At 30.9% G+C, this 20118-nt stretch overlaps 3 protein-coding genes and 1 long non-coding RNA gene across 8 annotated transcripts in view; 1 reads left to right on the forward strand and 3 right to left on the reverse strand.

The window, feature by feature from the left end:
• LOC144471719 (uncharacterized) overlaps positions 1-2213 on the reverse strand; it is a 32222-nt gene extending 30009 nt beyond the window's left edge. The window contains exon 1 of the long non-coding RNA XR_013494331.1: positions 2011-2213. This is a non-coding gene — a long non-coding RNA (uncharacterized LOC144471719). The remainder of the gene's footprint in view (positions 1-2010) is intronic.
• Positions 2214-3407: 1194 nt separating this feature from the next.
• Sbds (SBDS ribosome maturation factor) lies at positions 3408-4589 on the forward strand. Its single transcript, XM_078183552.1, has 2 exons — positions 3408-3722; positions 3881-4589. Exons 1-2 carry the CDS (start codon positions 3592-3594, stop codon positions 4506-4508), a joined length of 759 nt encoding a protein of 252 aa, XP_078039678.1. The 5' UTR covers positions 3408-3591; the 3' UTR covers positions 4509-4589.
• Positions 4590-4897: 308 nt separating this feature from the next.
• LOC144471480 (corrinoid adenosyltransferase MMAB) lies at positions 4898-7204 on the reverse strand. 3 transcript variants are annotated; one of them, XM_078183555.1, is made up of 4 exons: positions 6976-7200; positions 6463-6545; positions 5665-6031; positions 4898-5398 (listed from the first exon to the last, which is right to left on the reverse strand). In XM_078183555.1, exons 2-4 carry the CDS (start codon positions 6513-6515, stop codon positions 5174-5176), a joined length of 645 nt encoding a protein of 214 aa, XP_078039681.1. In that variant the 5' UTR covers positions 6516-6545; positions 6976-7200; the 3' UTR covers positions 4898-5173. The 3 variants fall into 3 exon arrangements, with proteins under 3 accessions (XP_078039681.1, XP_078039680.1, XP_078039679.1); XM_078183554.1 differs by lacking the exon at positions 6463-6545 and having other exon boundaries at positions 5665-6028; positions 6976-7204; XM_078183553.1 differs by lacking the exon at positions 6463-6545 and having other exon boundaries at positions 6976-7203.
• Positions 7205-8758: 1554 nt separating this feature from the next.
• Positions 8759-17921, reverse strand: Als2 (Amyotrophic lateral sclerosis 2). 3 transcript variants are annotated; one of them, XM_078182842.1, is made up of 15 exons: positions 17702-17921; positions 17217-17307; positions 15791-17119; positions 15148-15708; positions 14695-15064; positions 14430-14631; positions 13049-13229; positions 12792-12958; positions 11135-11244; positions 10836-11047; positions 10217-10768; positions 9822-9998; positions 9576-9744; positions 9330-9512; positions 8759-9266 (listed from the first exon to the last, which is right to left on the reverse strand). In XM_078182842.1, exons 2-15 carry the CDS (start codon positions 17267-17269, stop codon positions 9219-9221), a joined length of 4314 nt encoding a protein of 1437 aa, XP_078038968.1. In that variant the 5' UTR covers positions 17270-17307; positions 17702-17921; the 3' UTR covers positions 8759-9218. The 3 variants fall into 3 exon arrangements, with proteins under 3 accessions (XP_078038968.1, XP_078038967.1, XP_078038966.1); XM_078182841.1 differs by having other exon boundaries at positions 17527-17921; XM_078182840.1 differs by having other exon boundaries at positions 17217-17921.
• Between the last annotated feature and the right edge of the window lie 2197 nt (positions 17922-20118).

Consider the following 20118-nt stretch of genomic DNA (forward strand, 5'->3'; position numbering starts at 1 on the left):
TTTTTGGTCAAATGGCACACCTTGCGTCAATCCGGACCACTGTGCGACGGGACGGTTCCGAACTGTGGTTCATAGTTAGTACGCGAGTTAGTATGCGAGTGCCGTGAACAATCGGTAGACCACCACGACACATTCCGGCGTCCAGCAATCTTATCGCGGAAGGGCAGGTTTTCTATTAAGAAAATAATCTAATCTAATTCTCTTTTCCGAATCTCCGAAACAGTGAATCCCTCTAAATTTTGTTTTCAATTAGAATACGCCGTCGTGTAAAAAATATTAACTGCTTGTAAACTTTCCTGGAAGAATCAGTAACAGAGAATGATTAATTTTTCGAATTGAGAATATTAATCGAAGTATTCTTTAAAAAAAACTACACAGTAAAATATGAAATAATACAAATATTAAATTCTTTACTGTATTACATAGAGTATATTATGCAGATATTTTCTACATGGTACAGTAGTTATTTGATCTTTTCCACAACCTCGTAATGACGCCAGAACATTCTAGCCTCAGCGATGTTATCGCGAAAGGGTGATTTTTCCATTAAAAGCAACAGGAAGCGATACGTATACATACATTCGTATTCGTTGCTCAAATTTTTTAACAACATTTAATTCTCTGATAAATGAATGAATATCTTTATTGTACAAAACTTAAAACTTCTATTACAAATTAGCTGTCGATTCGACGGAAATAAATACGGATCGATTGTCGAACGAAAGTAACAGGCGAAAGTGAAAATGTCAATGCTTTCGTGAGCACGTAAGATACGTTCATACGCTAGCGATGTACCTAGACATTGAATTTTCACCAAGAATTTCAGATTATTCCAATGACCGAATAATGAGACTTTCAACTTTTAAATATCTACACACGATCGACCGACTGGAAAAACGTGCATGGTAATGCTACACGAATTCAACAGTTCGAATAGCCCAGTTAACAATTTCAATGCCGACGGATTCAGAAAGACTAGACGCACATATTTACTTCACAAATTCGAATATAAATCTATACTTAGTCTATGAATACGAATCCTTATAAAATTGAGTAAGTTACACTAGACTACGGAATTTACGTATTTACGACAAAACTGAGTAAATCAAACACGATACAGTAAACACATTTAAAGAATTTCAAACAACTGTTGTATTACTTCGAACTCAATAACATAGCAAGAGAAAGAAGGGAATGTCTCTGTAGTTTTTTTTATCTTGCAATTAATAACTACAATATTTATTTTAAAAGATTCGTATTCTACTTATAACATCGAGGGATTTCGAAAAATTTAATTTCGCTGCCTTATCCAATTTCATATGTTCAATAAACATTCACAAAATTATAATAGTGTTTCAGCATAGTAAAACAAATTTGAATATAATCGAAGTTAGTATATCAAAAATGACTACTGGATTGTAATTTATGAAAATAATATTGAAATAGTAAGAAATATTTGGTGGAAATATATGTTCGAACTTTATTGACAGTCTTGTTAGAAACGTGTAACTTAATAAAATATCAAATGGAAGAATAATTGATGAAATCAGCGCATCGTTTCGTAATATAAACAGTAAAAAGTATTGTCGAAAGATAGCCGGTAATAGAAAAATGTACTACTTCCGAACGGATTAGATAGCGAACTGACGATTGACCGCGAAGTCGTGCAGCCTCGCCTAGAGTCGTGACCGCCAACCGCAGGAGGGAAACATCAAAACAAACCAATGTTTAGCGTAATCGTAATTTTTTGAACAACGCAACATTTCTCACTGCTTGTTTACTGTCACTGTAAATACAGGAAGTAACCGTTTCATCTCCTCATTCCCTTCCACATTTGGCTGTCAATGCACCACCAAATAAGGAAGGGCATACCGAACTAACGCTAAACAGTATACAACGTGTTTCAAACACGCCACGCAGAGTGATCAGTGGAAATGATTGAAAACAGTGCATTCGTGATAGAAATTGACAAAAGGGGATAGGAAAGGCGCAGAAAGAGTGAAAACTTACCGAACTCTGCGGGGAATTGGATACACTAGGAGATCGCTGCACGGTGACCAACGCCATGATAATGGCCTCCCACGTTGTCTAAATGCTGGAGATAACACTCACTACCACTATGCACACACGTACAAACGATCGTGTCCTTCGAGCCACGAAAAAACAATCATTTTTTACGCGCTTCCAACGGCATCACGCACGCGGCAGCCATGTTTGATACAGTCTAATGTAGCGACGGTTTGCGCATGCGTACAATCATGGCGTGCGCACCCCTCGATTCTGCTTATCGTATACGTCGACGTCATTACCATCAGCTATTTTTTCTGATCTCAATGTCTCAATTAATATTGCATGATCTTAAGTGTCGTGACGAATGCTTAAAAATATAATACAGTATTAGTACGAACATTCCTTCTATTTAAGATTTGGTTGTAACAATTATTTTAAGGCGTTCAGCTAAATGATTTTACACTTTAGTTTAGAACATTTTACTTATGTTCACATCAGTATCAATTAAACTTTATATATTTGTATACAAGGGAAAAATGATAAATGTTAGGAAAAATTCGGTAGGCAGTAAATATATCAAACGAAAAAAGAGTGCGAATACATTTATAATTATAAATGAATTATAGACTTCTCAAAAATTTTTCACTACACAAAGAAATACGAACGTATATATCTAGTAAATCTGTATTCTACTTAAATGAAAATATATCGTTTTAAAATGAGGGATACTTATACATACAAAACTATAAAATACACTGTTGTGTTTAAGTACTTTTAAAATACATATGCCAGACAATATTTAAAATCTATCGATATCATAAAGAGAGGTAAGTGCATCGATTCTATTGTAAATCGAGAGTTCGAAATCGTTTTCAAGCATATGTGAATTTACATATGTAACAGTAACAGTTTTCAATATTTTCTATTTTTAATTGAGATGCGTGAGTATATATAAAATATTTAAAAAAAACATATACGTATGAATTCTTATCATTGTGAATTATAATTTGCCCCTTCCAGTTTCAACACTGACCATAGTTGATATCTATGCTGGAATTTACGGATGCAAATACAGACTACAATAAGTGACTATAACACACCGACTATACACTCAAATAACAATACACTCTATTACACTTTACTTTATTTTAATACTCTTTATAGTCGAAATTAAATCACCTGGGAGGTATGTAGGTTTGATTGGATATGAGGTACATATCATTTTGCTATTGGTCGAAGTGACAATGCCAACAAATCAGATTATGAACAAGCAGGGTCTCCTCTTACCCCTATCTTGTATGTACCGCGTGACTTCTTTCTGTGCATGTATATGCTGTATAAAGATATGAAGCTGCAGAAATGTGCAACAAACACACATGCATACACACATAATATATATACATATAGCTGTCCATCACACGATTACTCTACCGACTTTATCTATGATGCATGGTGATCATTCGCCGTGAAATTCTTCATAGAGCGAAACAATATTCGTAGACACGTGCCCTAGTAAAAAGGGTTAAATGTATATGTTATATTTGCAAGTAATTGGTGCTCAATCTTTGTTACGTACGAAAAATGGCGAAAATTTTTACGCCGACGAATCAAATAAGATTAACTAATGTGGCTGTGGTGCGGATGAAAAAGGCAGGGAAACGATTTGAAATTGCCTGTTATAGAAATAAAGTTGTTTCATGGAGAAATAAATTGTAAGTTTTAAATTATCTACTGAAACAAAAATTTGCGTTATGTTATTAATAGGTTTTTTTCACGTAGTCTAACCTATAAACTAGGAAATATTTTTAGCAACTTACGTATCACGATCTTGAATCTCATTTGTAATTACTATAGCTTTACTATATTTCAGAGAAAAAGATATTGACGAAGTTCTACAAACACACACAGTTTTTATAAATGTTTCAAAAGGACAAGTTGCAAAGAAAGAAGACCTTGTGAAAGCTTTTGGTACGGATAATCAAACTGAAATTTGTAAAGAAATTCTTACCAAAGGAGAACTACAAGTTTCAGATAAAGAAAGACATTCTGCCCTAGATTCTATGTTTAAAGATATTGCAACGAATGTTGCTGATAAATGTGTAAATCCAGAAACCAAACGCCCGTACACAGTAACAATGATAGAGAAAGCTATGAAGGATGTTCATTTTTCTGTTAAACCAAATCGAAATGCTAAACAGCAAGCTTTAGATGTTATTCCTCAATTAAAACTTATAATGCCATTAGAACGAGCTCAAATGAGATTGAGAATTCAAATATCTAACAAAGAGGCAAGAAAAACAAGAGATAAAATAGCTAAACTAGCTACGAAATTAGAAAATGAGAATTGGGATAGTGGAACATTAAACTTAATATGCCTAATCGATCCTGGCCAATACAGAGAAATAGATGAACTGGTGAGGTCTGAAACAAAGGGATCTGGATTTCTAGAATTACAAAATTTAAAGGAAGTTATTGAAGGAGATGAAATTTTAGAATAAATTATAAATCCATTTAAATATTGTTATTTGTAATAATTCATGACCTTCTACACTTTTAATAAATTTAATTTCTTTATAATATTTATCATTTTATTCAAGTATACATTTATTTACAATTATTATAATACCTTATATACGTATGAAATAAAATTCAGTACAAAATATTAAATGTATATCTAAGTAATCAATGGAGTGTACAAAAATAGTATAATTTATAATTATTTAAAGGTATTAATAAGGAAATTATCTAAACAGACAACGATATATATCTCAATGTAATTAACTGTGAAAATTTAATGAAATCAATAGAATGAGATTATTTTCATTGATGATTATTTTTTAGACAACAATATTTAAGGTGATATGATATTGACATTACAATTGAAGGCTGCATCTTACTCTTATAATTTATTAAAAAAATTTATGTAATTGTTACTTCATACAGAACATAATTGTTATATACAGTTTTTATATAATAGTATAACAATACAATAAGTAACTGACACATGTAACTTATTTAAAAATTATTTACATCTCACTAATGCATTGAAAATATATCTGACCATAATATATTATTGAAAATTTCTGCATAGATATTCAATCTGTATTATTTCTCAATGAAACATTACTGTGTCAATTATGATGCTTATGATATATCATCACATTTACTTGTCATTAAGTTCCGCTCTAGGAATATATATATTTTCTGTACGTTGATCACATTTTGCTGCAATACGTGATGTTGTTAGTAAAAAATTTTGTAATTTATTTAAATATATTTGTGCTTCTTTATTCAATAAACCATCTTGAACCAGTGATGCAACATTTCTTTCTACACGTTTACATATTGCCTTTGCTGAATGTAGAGTAGAACAAGCCTTACCACCACCCTATTACAAATTTATGAGATCAAATATAAATACATAATATTTTAACAAATCATGTTATTGCTAAAGCTGTTGCTATTGTAAAATTTTAACATCCATTGAAATCATGATTTTAATTTAAAAAATCATAATACAGTGTTTTAAAGAAAAAAATGCTAAGTAGAACGCAATGCAATCCCCTTTCTTTAATCTACCGACAACATGATTCATTAAAAAAATAATATAATTATTTGAATATTAATGTAAATGTAAAAATATTTTGTTTTTACCGGAATGATATAAGTTTCCTGAGGTGGCAATTGATTGGCATATTCTGATATCCATTCTTCCAAATCACTAATATGTTTACTTTCAAAGGATTTGCTTTCTCCAGGCATCGATTTTGATATAGCATGGCTTAAATCGAATAAAATCATTTGCACCCTTTTCAATTTATCAACATATGGATGCTCAACTTTTCCATCACTTGCAAATTCTCGTGCTAGCCCTATTTGTGCCAATAACTCTTCAGTTGAAACAAGTGCATTGAATGTCACATCATTTTTTACATTTAAATCTACATCTGCACTCATAGTCCTTGTATCATCATCTTGCGTGGAAGTATCCTTTCTTGTCAATTTGGATGTCGAACTGCTACTGTAATTTAATAGTCAAAGATTAATTTTATTTAGAGACTATATACTTGTATAAATTATCAACAATTATATTATAATAAATATTTAAAATAATAGTAATCAATGTTACTTAACAATAAATAATCTACTAAGTATTTATTATTAAATTGTAAATATAACAATATTATACCAATAGAATTTCAGCTTTTTAAAGTATATTACATTTTTTGAACTCAATTAATATTTATACATACAATACAAATCAATGAATGTCTATAAAAATTAGAAGTTCTCTTCATATTATTAATTTGTTAACCATAAGTACGCATACATATTTTATAAAACATTTAACATCATGAATTAGTTACACCATACATTTTATTATTTAGTATAATATCTTCAACTATGACAAATAAATTATAAATATCTTACTTTGCTTTTTATATTGCTTACATTTTAAAATAATTTTGGTCAAAAGAAATTATGAATTCTACAGTGATATTCATAAGTTATAAAATCAATTTACTATTTTTTCACTGGAAAGAAAAGAAAAAAAGTATAACAAATAAAGTAATTTGTAAAATTGTCAGAAAATTTTGTATTCCTCTTAGAAATTAAAATATTTGACGTTTATCTTCATTGTGAACCATTAAATTACAGTAATAACAACATATGCAATTTCCAAAATGCAAAAGATTGTGATATAATATGAGTATTATGTAAAATAAAAAGTTTAAGAGGAAATAAAGAAATACCGGTAAAATAAAATAAATAATAATCTATAGTACAGCTCCAAGTGCTAAAGAGTGACACAATCTTGACATTTAAATTTCAATAAAAATATTTAAGATCGATATGACAAACATTATTGTAAAAACAATATTTTACACATTCAGATTACTTTGACCAAGAAGTGCTACGGAAAATATAAAATGAAATTTAGGTTATATCAATCTCACCATGTACCTATTTCGTAAAGACACCTGCATTCCAACTTTATACATTAAAAGTGGTTTTCTCCATACACTTTTAACTACTTCCATTTTGTTACAAGTAGAATGTAATTATGCCAACTCACTTCTTGTAAATATTCAATTTTGATTGTAGCAAAAGTTACAATTTACAATCTCTAAGAAGTTTTGAGATCATGCTGCTAGTAGCCTAGTAGTAGCCTGCTATGCAAAACATGCGCACTGTTACACACCATTTTATTTGTTTCAAACAATTTTAATCAACATATAGTATAGATCAGTTAACCATTTCTAACTGAATATATATATATAAAGAGAGAGAGAAATAAAATTTCTAATTATATGAAGTAATTTTTCAATTAAAAAAGTAATGGGATACTAAAAGATAATCGTAAATTAAAGAAATCGAAATTTTCATATAAAGGGTAGTCTGTCTAAATATCTCCTCTAATTGTGAGGCTACAATAAATATTTCGAATGCTATTTGAATGGTTTAAAAAATCATTGTATTGAAAAAATATTCTTTTTTCTAAAGTAAACTTTTTTGGACTTTATAAGGTTATTGATGTTTTTGTGTATACACATACAATTTTTTATATCATCGCGCAGTTGATGAAAGAATACGTCCTGATATTGTATTATACATTATACGACCCTAAAATGACTTTTGAGTTCAAAAAGACTTCAGACTTTACAGAAAAAGATATCGTCGGGAATTTGTAGGTATACGAGTAAGTTAACATGTTCACTGACACAAAACCCTGTTATGATATTTGTAATACGTTTTTACAAACCTATTTCTTAAACTGTCATTCCAATAGATGTTCGAATGGTGCGCCTCCGCATTTTTTGAAACGTAGAATAAGACTTCCTGACCCTCACAAATTTTAAATACAAAATTTTTAAATTGTTGTATTGCACATACTGGATGTGTAGCATGGCCAACACGCTTACACCTGTGAATTATTTCTTATGGAGACATTTAAAAAGAATTGTTTATTGTGAACAGCCAACAACGCCAGAGAACATGAAAGATAGAATAATGATAGTTTTTACTGTAATTAATCCCACAATATTTAAAAAGACCAAAGAATCACTTGTATATGTATATATACAAGTAGAAGAAAAGTATTACAAGTTCGTAGAAAAGTATTACAAATTTCATAATGGGTTTCACGATAGTGAACATGTTTATTTACACTTACAGATTGCCGTGTGTCTTCTTCGTTTCTAAAATCACGAAACACAAAAACATTTCGTTTCCATTTAATTTTTGAACTCAAAGGTCATTTTAAGGTCATACAATGTACATATCTGAATGCATTTTAGCATCAGCTACATGATGCAATAAAGAATTACACAATTATATGCACAAAAACATCGATAACCTTCTAAATTACGAAAATAATTACCTTAGAAAAAAAATTTCTTACAATACAATAACTTTTTCAAATCATTTAACAAGCATATCAGACATTTTAGGTATTTCCACAATTAGAGATATTATATGTATATAGAGGTATAGATTATACAATATACAACATAAAGTAAATAAGCATTGTACATACTATGTTTATGTATACTTTGAATAACATGTAGTACATTAAATACTTATATCAATATTTTATGTATACTTACATCAATAATAATATTTTATAATTTTATTTTATATATTATATATTATAGTAGAACTAACAATATAATATGAAATTATATTATAATATATAATTCATGATTATAAACGTTAAATTGTAATTTGTACAAGTTTGTATATTACACAAATGTTTCATGAAACTTAATAAAATATACAACAATATTAAAAATTATAAATTAAAATATGAAATAACTATTACTCTTAAATAAGAAATTATTAGTTTGTATAAAATACATATTGGAATGAATAAATAAGTATTATAGCTTTTCGTATAAAAAATAATCGAATCAGAGAACAAATGAAACCAACAAATAAAACAAACTAAAAGAACAATGATTTTAACTTATATACATTGTATATTCACGCCATTCTAAAGGAATATGATAAATATATCATTTATCATTTACAAAAATGAATGATCATTTTTAAATTTATTCATTCTAAATTTAAATTTATTCATTTTAATTATCATTTTATGGCTTCTGGAATTTTATTTTGCTTTTATTATTTATCAATTTATAATTGGAGTATATTTTTGCTTACATTTTTTATCTGTTCACAATAATATTGTGTTGTTTACATTTCTAGTCACCTTCATTCATTTTTTCTTGCAATATTTGGTAATAACTTGCCTAAAAAAAGCAATTGTTGAAATTATTTCACTTTCAAATTATTTGTTGACAAAACTGTCTCACCTTAAGTGTGGTAAACATAATTCCATGTTCTCCATTCCATAAAGAAGGCTTCATAAAATCTTCTATAAATCGTATTTCACTGCCTAGTTTTAATATACTAGCCCGTATAACAACATAGCAAAAAACAGGAAATAGTTCATCCATTGTCCACAAATATGTGGAACCCACTTCTCTTTGTGCTATCTAAAAAAAACTGGGTATAGAATTTTTTTAAATATTATAATGCATAATTACAAATTCACTTACTTGTGTCATTATTTCAAATGTATTTTTAACAACTAACAACTTTTCTATTGGACAAAATGTAGTTTTTAATTGTTGCAATATCTCTACTGCTTCATTGAAACATGATTTCATTTGAAATTGCAATCCGTTTTCAGTCATATTTATTAAATGTCCATTCTTCCAAAATTTTCTATAATTTTAGTAATTAATTTAAATTCAACGATAACAGATTTTATTTTTCAATACAAGCACTACTTAAGTACTTACTGATCGATATCCAGAAAAGCCATTAATGTCATATCTGGTTGTTTATTCCACTTTATTAGTCTCTTCTTATAGGCTTTATCCTCTTCCGCATTATATAGGTCGTATAATATAAATAATACAGACTGCACTCGGGGTAATATTATTGGATGTATTATAGAAATCATATCTATAGTCTCTCTAATGAAGTAATGTAAAAAGAATAATAATTTTACATGAATATTCCTAGTATAGAGACTTTATACATAAATAATTACCAAACTGTAGATATTTAGTTACACTATTGCATTTAACTAATTATAGTTATAATTTAATTATTTCTATGAAATATAAATTGAATTGCATTTTTTATACTATATTGCTAAAGCTTTACTAATAATTATGTGAAAGCAGCATACCCTTCTCCGTTTTCTGCTTCCAAGAAAATCTCTGTTCCATTAGGTGGTAATGTTGGAAATAGTAACGTAATTATTTCATATATTCTTAATGTAATGCTGTGAAGTTCAGATATAGCATGCTCGAGCAAAAGAGGATGAACTCTAACACCACCATATGCAGTTGTGTACACAGTAGAAATGTTTGTAAAAAGAATACCTAATGGATGATGTTGACATTCAAAAGCTTTTGTTAGGTATGTATAAATATTTTTATAATTTTCATAAGTTAACTTTTTTTCCCGAAAACTCGGAATTTTATTTAATTCATCAGTAATTTTGTCATTCGTATCGTTAGTAATTGATGCATGTAACGAGACTCTATTTTTACGTAATATCTTTTGACAAGATTTAGTCATTATGCTGGCAACATTTTGCCAAGCATCTTGCGCTTTCAAATATTTGTCTACATTTGTAGTTTTAGAATCTGCTTCAGCTATACCAAGTTGTTGATAACATTGTTTAAATATGGCTTTCCATTTTTGATCTGGAGGTACACATAACTTTCCAAATGAGCTATAATAACATAATGATAAATCACTTCTTATAAATCCAAATATTCAATGTCCTATAAATCATATACCTTGGTTTTGAATTAGTTTGTACATGTTCATCACGGCTTGATAAATGTAATGTTGCAACAACTTGTATACCTTCACTCCATACTCCATTTATATGACCTTCTAATTGCTCACCATTTCGAAAGGTTAATGTACCTTTTCCACAAAATACACCAGCTGATTTAAATTCACCTTCATAATGTGTACCATCTTCAAATATCATGACTCCATGACCCTTGAATTAAGTAATATAATTGCTTTAATGTTTCTAGAAATGTGTATTCTTATGTATAAAAAAAATGTTAATCTTTAAAAATTCTACCGTTAGGGCATCTTGTGTAAAAACTCCTTCATAATATATACCATCTAAAGTTACAATTGCTCCACTACCATGTTTCATATCATTACTCCAAGACCCCAAATATTTTTCACCTATAATAACATTGTATTACTTAATGAATCAGTAATTATTAACATGCTTACATCGACAGATGTTTATTGTAACCTAATTATGAATTCTATGTTCAATAGACAATTACAAGAGAAATATATGCAATAAAATTAAAGAACATTTCTATGATTGACATTATTCTTTTGTATTAATACCAGGTGTGGCGGTTAATAATTCTTAATTTTTGTCAGAGGTGGTACTGCGAATGTAAACATGGTTGATATAAATGTTTCGTATGTCATTACTCTTTGAAACAAAATAGTTGTTTGTATAATTCCACGTGAAAAAAAGTTGTTTTTCATGCAGTAAACATGACGAGTTACGAGCCAGATAAAGAGCATTTGCGGCACGTGTTGCTTTTTTTGTTCAACCTAAAGAAAAACGCGTGTGAGAATCGACGCATTCTCGTAGAAGCTTATAGTGACAATATCCTAACCCAAGACGCTTGCGTGCGATGGTTTAGAAGATTTAAAAGTGGTGATTTCGACTTGAAGGATAAAGAACGTCCTGGTCAACCGAAAAAATTTGATGATGCCGAATTACGAGCATTGCTGGACGAGGACAGTGCCCAAACTCAACAACGAATGGCAGAGAGGTTGAACGTTGGTCGCCATACGATTTGTGATCGTCTGCATGCCATGGGAAAAATTCAAAAGGCGGGAAAATGGGTACCTCATCAGCTGAATGACAGACAGATGGATAGGCGTAAAGCAATGTGTGAAATGCTCTCTCGGCAGGAACAAAAAAGTTTTTTGCATCAGATTGTAACTGGAGACGAAAAATGGATCTATCTGGAAAACCCAAAACGTAAAAGATCGTGGGTAGACCCGGGACAACCGGCAACGTCTACCCCAAAACCGAATCGCTTTGGAAAAAAAATTATGTTATGCATTTGGTGGGATCAAAAAGGGGTCGTATACCATGAGCTTTTGAAACCGGGTGAAACAGTCAACACCGATCGCTACCAACAACAAATGGTCAATCTGAAGCGGGCATTGGACGAAAAGCGACCGGAATGGGCCTCAAGACACGCGAAGGTGATATTGCAGCACGACAACGCCCCCTCGCACACAGCAAAATCGGTAAAAGACACCGTTTCTTCGTTTGGCTGGGAACTTTTGCCCCACCCGCCATACTCACTGGACCTGGCGCCATCTGATTACTATCTGTTTTCATCAATGTCCCATGCACTATCTACGAAACACTTCAAAAATTACGAAGATGTCGCAAAATGGCTTGAAGACTGGACCGCTTCAAAAGACGAACAATTTTTTTGGAAGGGCATCCACAAATTGCGAGAGAGGTGGGAAAAATGTGTAGTTAACGATGGCGCATACTTTGAATGAACGGTTTTTCCACTTGGTTACCTAAATAATGTGTTTTTTCTTCTCAAAAATTAAGAATTATTAACCGCCACACCTGGTATAATTATATAAGAACTGGTTTTAAAATTGAATGTGTACTATTTCTTTTTTAAAACAATTAAAAATTTTAGTATATTTGCAAAGTTCTATTATACATACTGTACCTGCCACAATGTCATCCATAATTCCGTAACCTTGCTTGACACCTGCTTCCCACTCTCCAATGTAAACTGATGCCACACAAGATGTGAAGTAACCTTCTTTTTTAATACCATGACCATGTGGTAATCCATCCTTGAAATATCCTTCATAAAAGTCACCATTACTGTATCTAAAAAATCCATTATGTTTTACCTTCAATATTTCTTTATAAATAAATAGATACACTGCGATTATAATATTATTTATTTAGTAAACTGACTTCAAGGTGCCATATCCAGTTTGTTGACCATCTTTCCATTGTCCGTCATATGTACTGTGTGCTGGGATTTCCATTTTACCAGTACCATGAAAAACACCCTTATAAAACTGTCCTGTATATACACGACCATCAGGCCAATCTAATTTCCCAAAACCATGTGGTTTTCCATTTAGCCAATTTCCTATAAATGAATATATGTAATATTTCATTTTAACAATAGAGAACTATACATTTTTATGAAAAGAAATACATAATCTGCAATATATACTTAGCCAGCAAATATGGACAAGCAATAAGAACACTAGGGGAACTGATTAGCTTCTTCAGAGAGGCAAACTCTGCCTTAATAATAATGGGAGGTGACTTCAATGCTAAAAGTGGAACAAACAACCAAGTGGATGAATTTGTCAAGGTTATATTTATAGAAGACCAGTCCAGAGACAAAATAATCAAAAAATCAGAAAGAATACTATTTAAAACCATGGAAGAAGAAAGTATGATTGTATTCACTGGCAGATGTAACTGAGGCAAGAAATCACAGAATTAGTAACTCCTGTTATAGCCAAATTTACAAAAATATAAAAAATATGATAATATTAAAGTAATGAAAAAAATTATATGGAAGTTGATAATAGTCAAGGACTAATCATATAATAAATGTGAACTTGCAAAAACTAGAGAACGGAGGACATATTCTTATAGCTTGCCCTATTTATAAGGAAATTCGACCATCCTCGCCAAAATATAACAACTTCAACTGCTAATAATGAAAAACGAAAGGTAGCTATAGGAAAGCTAGCATGAAGTTGAGAGTTTTCTGCATGGAAAAGTGAAACAAGAAACCAATAAAGTATGGTGCAATTAACGTCGGGAATCAGATAGAAATAAATACTACCAAGTTAAGTTACATTAGAAATATCAGAGATTTGAGGTTTACGACTTGGCATTATACCAATTTCCAAGGAAGTATTTAGTATTTTTGATGCCCAGATGAAGTGAGCTAGAAAGCTTGTAAAACGTCAGGGAAATAATTCCACCGACATGCGGCTTACATCCGAAAGTCTCAACAATAAAAACTGCATATTAGAAATAATTCTAAGTACGTGCAATACTATTATGTGCCAAGGATTGTAATAGGTCTATGGCCTCAAAGCAATAAGTAAATAAAATTTAATTTAATGTTACCTATCAATGTTTGTGCGTATAGATAATTCATCACATTATTCAAAAAAAAGTTTGTTGTAAATAAAAGAAAAAATATTATGGAAAATTTCTTATCTTGTTATAATTGTAAGAGTTAACAAATATGATGATTACCCACTTATAATCTTCTTTAAATGACTTTATAATTTGAATTAAATTGTTTAAATAACTTACGAACCTACATATTTTGCTTGTTTGTAAAGATTATGTTTGGTAAAAGTAAAAGAGCTAGAACGTGCTATTGGTGGTTCATGTCCAACAATTTTTTGTAGAGTAGATTTTATAGCATTTTGCAAAGCATGTAGCCATTCATTACGCTTGCAGGGTGTTTCAGTATACAAAACAAATGTATCTTCTGGGGCTTTTACTAATATAGCATTCTGAAATCATAAATCTTATCAATGTAAACAGAATTGAATGCTTTGAAATCTAGTTGTACTTACCTGCACTGTTTCAGAATCTGGTAAAATTGCTACCCATAAGGTTTTAAGTGGATAAATTGTATGAGTTGTTCCAGTAACATGAATGAATATGTCAGTCAACAAAGCAAACCAATGAGTGGAAAAGAATCTAGAATTAGACATTGCTATGGGATGTGTTCTTGATTCTCTTATAAGTCTCCTATTAGGAGATCTTAAAATTTCTCCCAATTTACCAGAACTATCCCAAAACAACTTAGTTGCTATAGCTTCCTTTTGTCGCCTTTCTTGTTCTTCACATATTTGTTCCCATTTTATTAGAGCATCTTGAAGTCGTTCTACACCCATTCCTGCATCACTACATGTTATCAGATTCTGAATCATATTTTTATATCTGTATATACATAATATTTATTAATACATAAAGATAGAAGTAATGTATCTCGATGTAAGTAATTTACATTTATAAATATTCACCTTTTCATATTATCCAATGGATACTTTAATGCCATATCAAATTCATTTTGAAAATTTTTTTTTTCTATACTTTTCCATTTGTCAGCAAATAAATTTGTTATCACTCGTGGTACTTCAATTATTTTTGCGATGTATGTAAAGCCATTTAGGCAAATTACATCACATATTGCATTTAAGTAATATTTATACACAGTGATATATTCGTCAACATTAGCAACAGCTACTACTTCATATGCTTCACCAATGTGATTGAAATAGTTCCATAGACTAATGACATTTAATACAGTGAAACTTAGTAGTTCTGTATAACATTTACATAATGTTTCATAAACATTCAATTCTTGCATAGCACCTCCCTTCTTTTGCAATGGTTTGATTAAATTTTTAAAGATAATCAATATCTTTTCCAAATAAATTTGATCATCTATCAAATCTTGAGAAATATTTCTTTCAGTTTCATTTATCACAGAACAACAGCTATATTCTCCTGAACCAAATATATCAGTTACACTATAATCATCACATATTTCAATATCAAGATGAAACATGTCTCCAATTTTACTGAAATCGTCATAATAAATTTGAATTAATAAATAGAACTATATTACTAGTGTAGCTTACAATCGAATTATCATGAAATTACCTTGACTTTCCAATAAAATATAAACCATGATGCATCAAGATCAAACTATGATAGCTGCCAGAGGCTATATCTTTTGCTCTTTCAGTTGATGATAAATTAGTAGAAAATAATTGAGGTGCACTTTGACAAGTATTTGACTCTAATGTCACTTGTTTACAATTATTTCTTCCCCAAGCAAAGGCTCTTCCATCCAATGTTAAAGCCAGAATGTGATATGCACCACACGTAATTTTTCTAAGACCAACATTGCTTAGTTTTGCAACTAGAATAGGTCGTAAGCGATTTATAGTATCTCCTGTTCCTAATTGTCCAAATTCAATATCACCCCATGTCCATAGTTCTGTTGACAAAATGTTACTACCCGCATCTGTTAATGTATTAATCTTTTCATTTAAATCTTGTTGAGATAATTCATGCTCTGAAGTGCCATTACTTGATGACCATGGAAATTCTTCACATCGTAAACTTAATATTGAACTATTATTGGCATGTTCTGAACATTCTTCTCCCTGTTCTATTATATGTTCACCAATATCAATTTTTAATTCATTAATGTCTGAACTTCCACTCATATGTTTAGATAATGTAACAACTTTATCACCTACATTTTTTACACCTTCGTATACCAAATTAGCTACGTTAGAAACATTTTGTTTGATTAGTCCTGTTGGTGTTTCAATATTTTCCATAGGTGTGTCTTCTTTAATGCTTCCATAAGAAGAAACCCAGGATAATTGTTTAGTTAGAAACTGTTTTGCAGCTTCTGTTTTTATAAAAATAACATTTTTTTTTGCTTCTTTATCAGAGTTTGTAGTACTATTAGAACTTTTTTCTTCATTCCCACCTATCTTAGAAATTTGTTCTATTTTAATAGCATCAGTAGGAGATGCCAAATCATATTCTTTACTAGTAACTGATAAAGCACTAGTAGAGATGGTTGAGTGTCCATCGCTAAAATGTTGGGCATATAATCCAGCTGGACAAGTATCTGATGATGTCATACTTGTATCCCTTAATAACATAGTATCAAGACATTGAGGACATGAATCAATAAAAACATTTTCTTTTAAATCACCTTCACTATCAGAATCATCTTTTACAGCTTTCAGTGATTTCTTTGCAGCGACTACATTGAAATTAAAACCACATGAAACAGTGGAAATGGTTCTACCCTCGAAAAATTTAACCTTTTTAGGCTCTATGCTATTAATATCTATCTGTGGCTGATTGCCACTAGCCCAAAGTTCACCTTCTTGAGTTATAAATAATGCTGCTTGATCATTCACTGCTATCGAAGTTATTGTAAGAAATACAATTTCTTGTTCACATCTGTAATAATATTAATGATTCTGATATGCATATATATCATTCTAATCTGTATTCTATAGATAAAGAATAAAAGAGTAAATAAAAATTTGAATCATACCCATGGCTACATTTGACTTCTTCTTTTAGAATTATCGTTTCTATCACACTCATATCTTGAGGATTTATTTTCAAAACGTATCCATTGGTATCTACAATAAATAAATGCTCCGAATTGGATGCTATGTCAACCACATCAAATGGAGCAGTTTTGAAAATTAATGTTGGAGCATTGTTACCCACAACTGACACTTCTCCATGATATAAATTATTTGAGGTAGTTATTACAAAAATATGATCTTTAATAGAAACCAATTTGCAAATAATGCCATTAGGTTTGTCACTAAATGTGAATGATATTTTATCAATACCTCTCCATAGTTGCATATGTTTTTGCATTTTGTGAAGTATTTGATAAACTAGTTTTCATAACATATCTTATAAGATAATAATGTTAGTCAACAACGTTTTTGTCATGTAATTTGTGACTGACTTTGTTCCAATAAAGATTGTAGTATTTGCACTAAATAGAATTTACATACTGACATGATTAAATTAATGACTTCCTTGTTATAGTTTATTGGTTAACTATGTGAAAATTATTCGGCAGCTCGAACTGACACTTGACAATCGATATGTACATAGTGCCTATATTCATAAACGGCATTCAGGGACTTCACATCAGCAACCAGTGTTGTAAGATTTGTAGAAACTCCGTCTCGGTGCATTCAACAAAGGAGCGACGAACTTTTCGTAACATGGCGAAAGTAAGCAGACTAAAGTAAAGAGTACTACTCTTACGCACTTCTAAGCAGCAGCTTGATCCGTTAGCGAGGATCAATATAGAAATTTTTATTGCTCTGATTGGCTGAAGCCTCTCCGCTGAGACAGAATCGACTGCGGATTGGATACGTAGTAAGACACTAGGAATGTATCCGCCAACATAGGGAGTAAGAAAAGCGTACAGGAGTAATATATCCCAATTATTTTGTAAATATTGTTACGCGTTTTCTGCGAACGCCGCGGCATCACGTTTATCTAATACAGGAAGCACAACTTTTAACAATGAACAACTGTAACAGAATGTAACGGCTTAATCGATCAGTTAACTGACTAGTTCGCTCGGCAGACAGATTTCTATTCCGTCTTTTTAACTGACTGTCGATTCAACGCTTCCGTGACAACCCCAAACTTCTTATATTTCCTTAAGGGTTGTTCACCGTGAAGTAGAATTTTTCATTACAGCGACTCCACATGAGCAACCACCGTAACAATATAATGAAAATTTGTTTGAAAAAGTCTTTTAAATTACGTCGCGATACAGTTACTTCTAATTCATTCGTCGCACTAAACGTCCAAGGAGTTTTACATGACGGAACAAAAAAATCAGATCAATACAATTTAATTATATGTATATTGTATAATATTCTTACAAATATTTGGGTTACATATATTAATATTTCCTTCATCGACCAAACCTTGAAAGTCTTTACCAGATTGCGAGCTTCTCGATGACGTTTTTAACAAGTTCGCTTGTGACTGTTCTTTAGAAGATTGCTACGCTTCTTATTCCTAAATGTAACGTAACAACCAGCAGTATAAATTTTAATTAGACAAAATATCCAAACAGTGTCGTAAAAAATAAAAAGATCCGCAAAAGAAAGGAGTTTAACAGCGATACCCTTTACGGTTTTTTTTACTGGAAGAAGAGCGAACAAACCAGTTCCGCGTGTCAACACATTCTAATGTGAACTGACAGCGATCTCCACTGGTTTTTAAGAACCAATGACAGAGATGATATTATGTTGACCACGAACGCAACTTATACCTTACAAGTACGTTTGCGTTCTCCCGTTAAACCCACTGATTTTGTGTTCTAATTAATTTGCTTATATACAAATACATCGTATCGCGACAATTAGCGAGAACTCGACGTGTGGAGCCCTCTATGAAGAAATGTTTGGATTAAAACTGAGATATCCTAAATAGTTTCCCGATGTAAATGTTTACTGATATTATTTCTGGTAAATTTGTCGATGATTTTGCTCGCTTATTTATAAACGAAAAATCAGTAAACAATTGACAACAATCGCTGAATCAACTTTTTCGAAATTAGCGAGCGAATCGTGGTTTGCTCGAAATGGATCTATGAATTATGCTACCGGTATTCATAATTTGAATTGCGCAAACTTAAGGTTGTTTATGACATAGATAATACATTTTAGAAATTCGGCAAACGATGCACGGTTTTAGAGATCATAGCGAGCTTTTAACGGAATCTGCAAGTATTAGTCGTAAAAAAGGCACGCCAAGTTTCTGAAAGGGGAGGAACTTCGAAAAATGAATGGTACAGTATCTGTGCAGAGGATAATTATCTTTTTGCTACGCAAAGATGAAGTGAAGTTATAGCGACTTATAAAATATTTAGGCACATCTAACGTTGTTATTCATTTCCAGAAGACATCAACATAGATATTACCCAAACATTTGTATCCTTTGAACAAAGCATTAGATAACGATATGGTCGAGGATATCCTCTTAAACAATTTTAAAGTCGTTGTAATATAACGTTTGAAGTGCACCAGCCAATTATGTTACAAATGACAATTACAATCTTATACCCAATAACTTAACGTAACGAAATATTTTCATGAAATATTCTGTATTATGAATTTCATTAGAAATATGCTATATAGTTAAATGAAAGCAATTATTTTCGAATAATTCAAGTAATTTGTCATATAAAGGCAGTCTGTTCATATTTCTTTTTAGTATTTGTGTCCAATAAGTTAAATTCTTAAAAATTCATTATCAACAACTTAGTTATTTTGCTTTGTATACAATCGTGAGACGTTTTCAAATGTTTGTATTCAATACCTTCTGTTACGAGCACATAATTTGCGTACTGTTATGGGGTACCCCAAACATTTATCGTAAGTCACCGATTAGGCTGACCTGTGTGT

This window comes from Augochlora pura, chromosome 6 (assembly GCF_028453695.1).
Source record: "Augochlora pura isolate Apur16 chromosome 6, APUR_v2.2.1, whole genome shotgun sequence".
Taxonomy (NCBI): Eukaryota; Metazoa; Arthropoda; class Insecta; order Hymenoptera; family Halictidae; genus Augochlora; species Augochlora pura.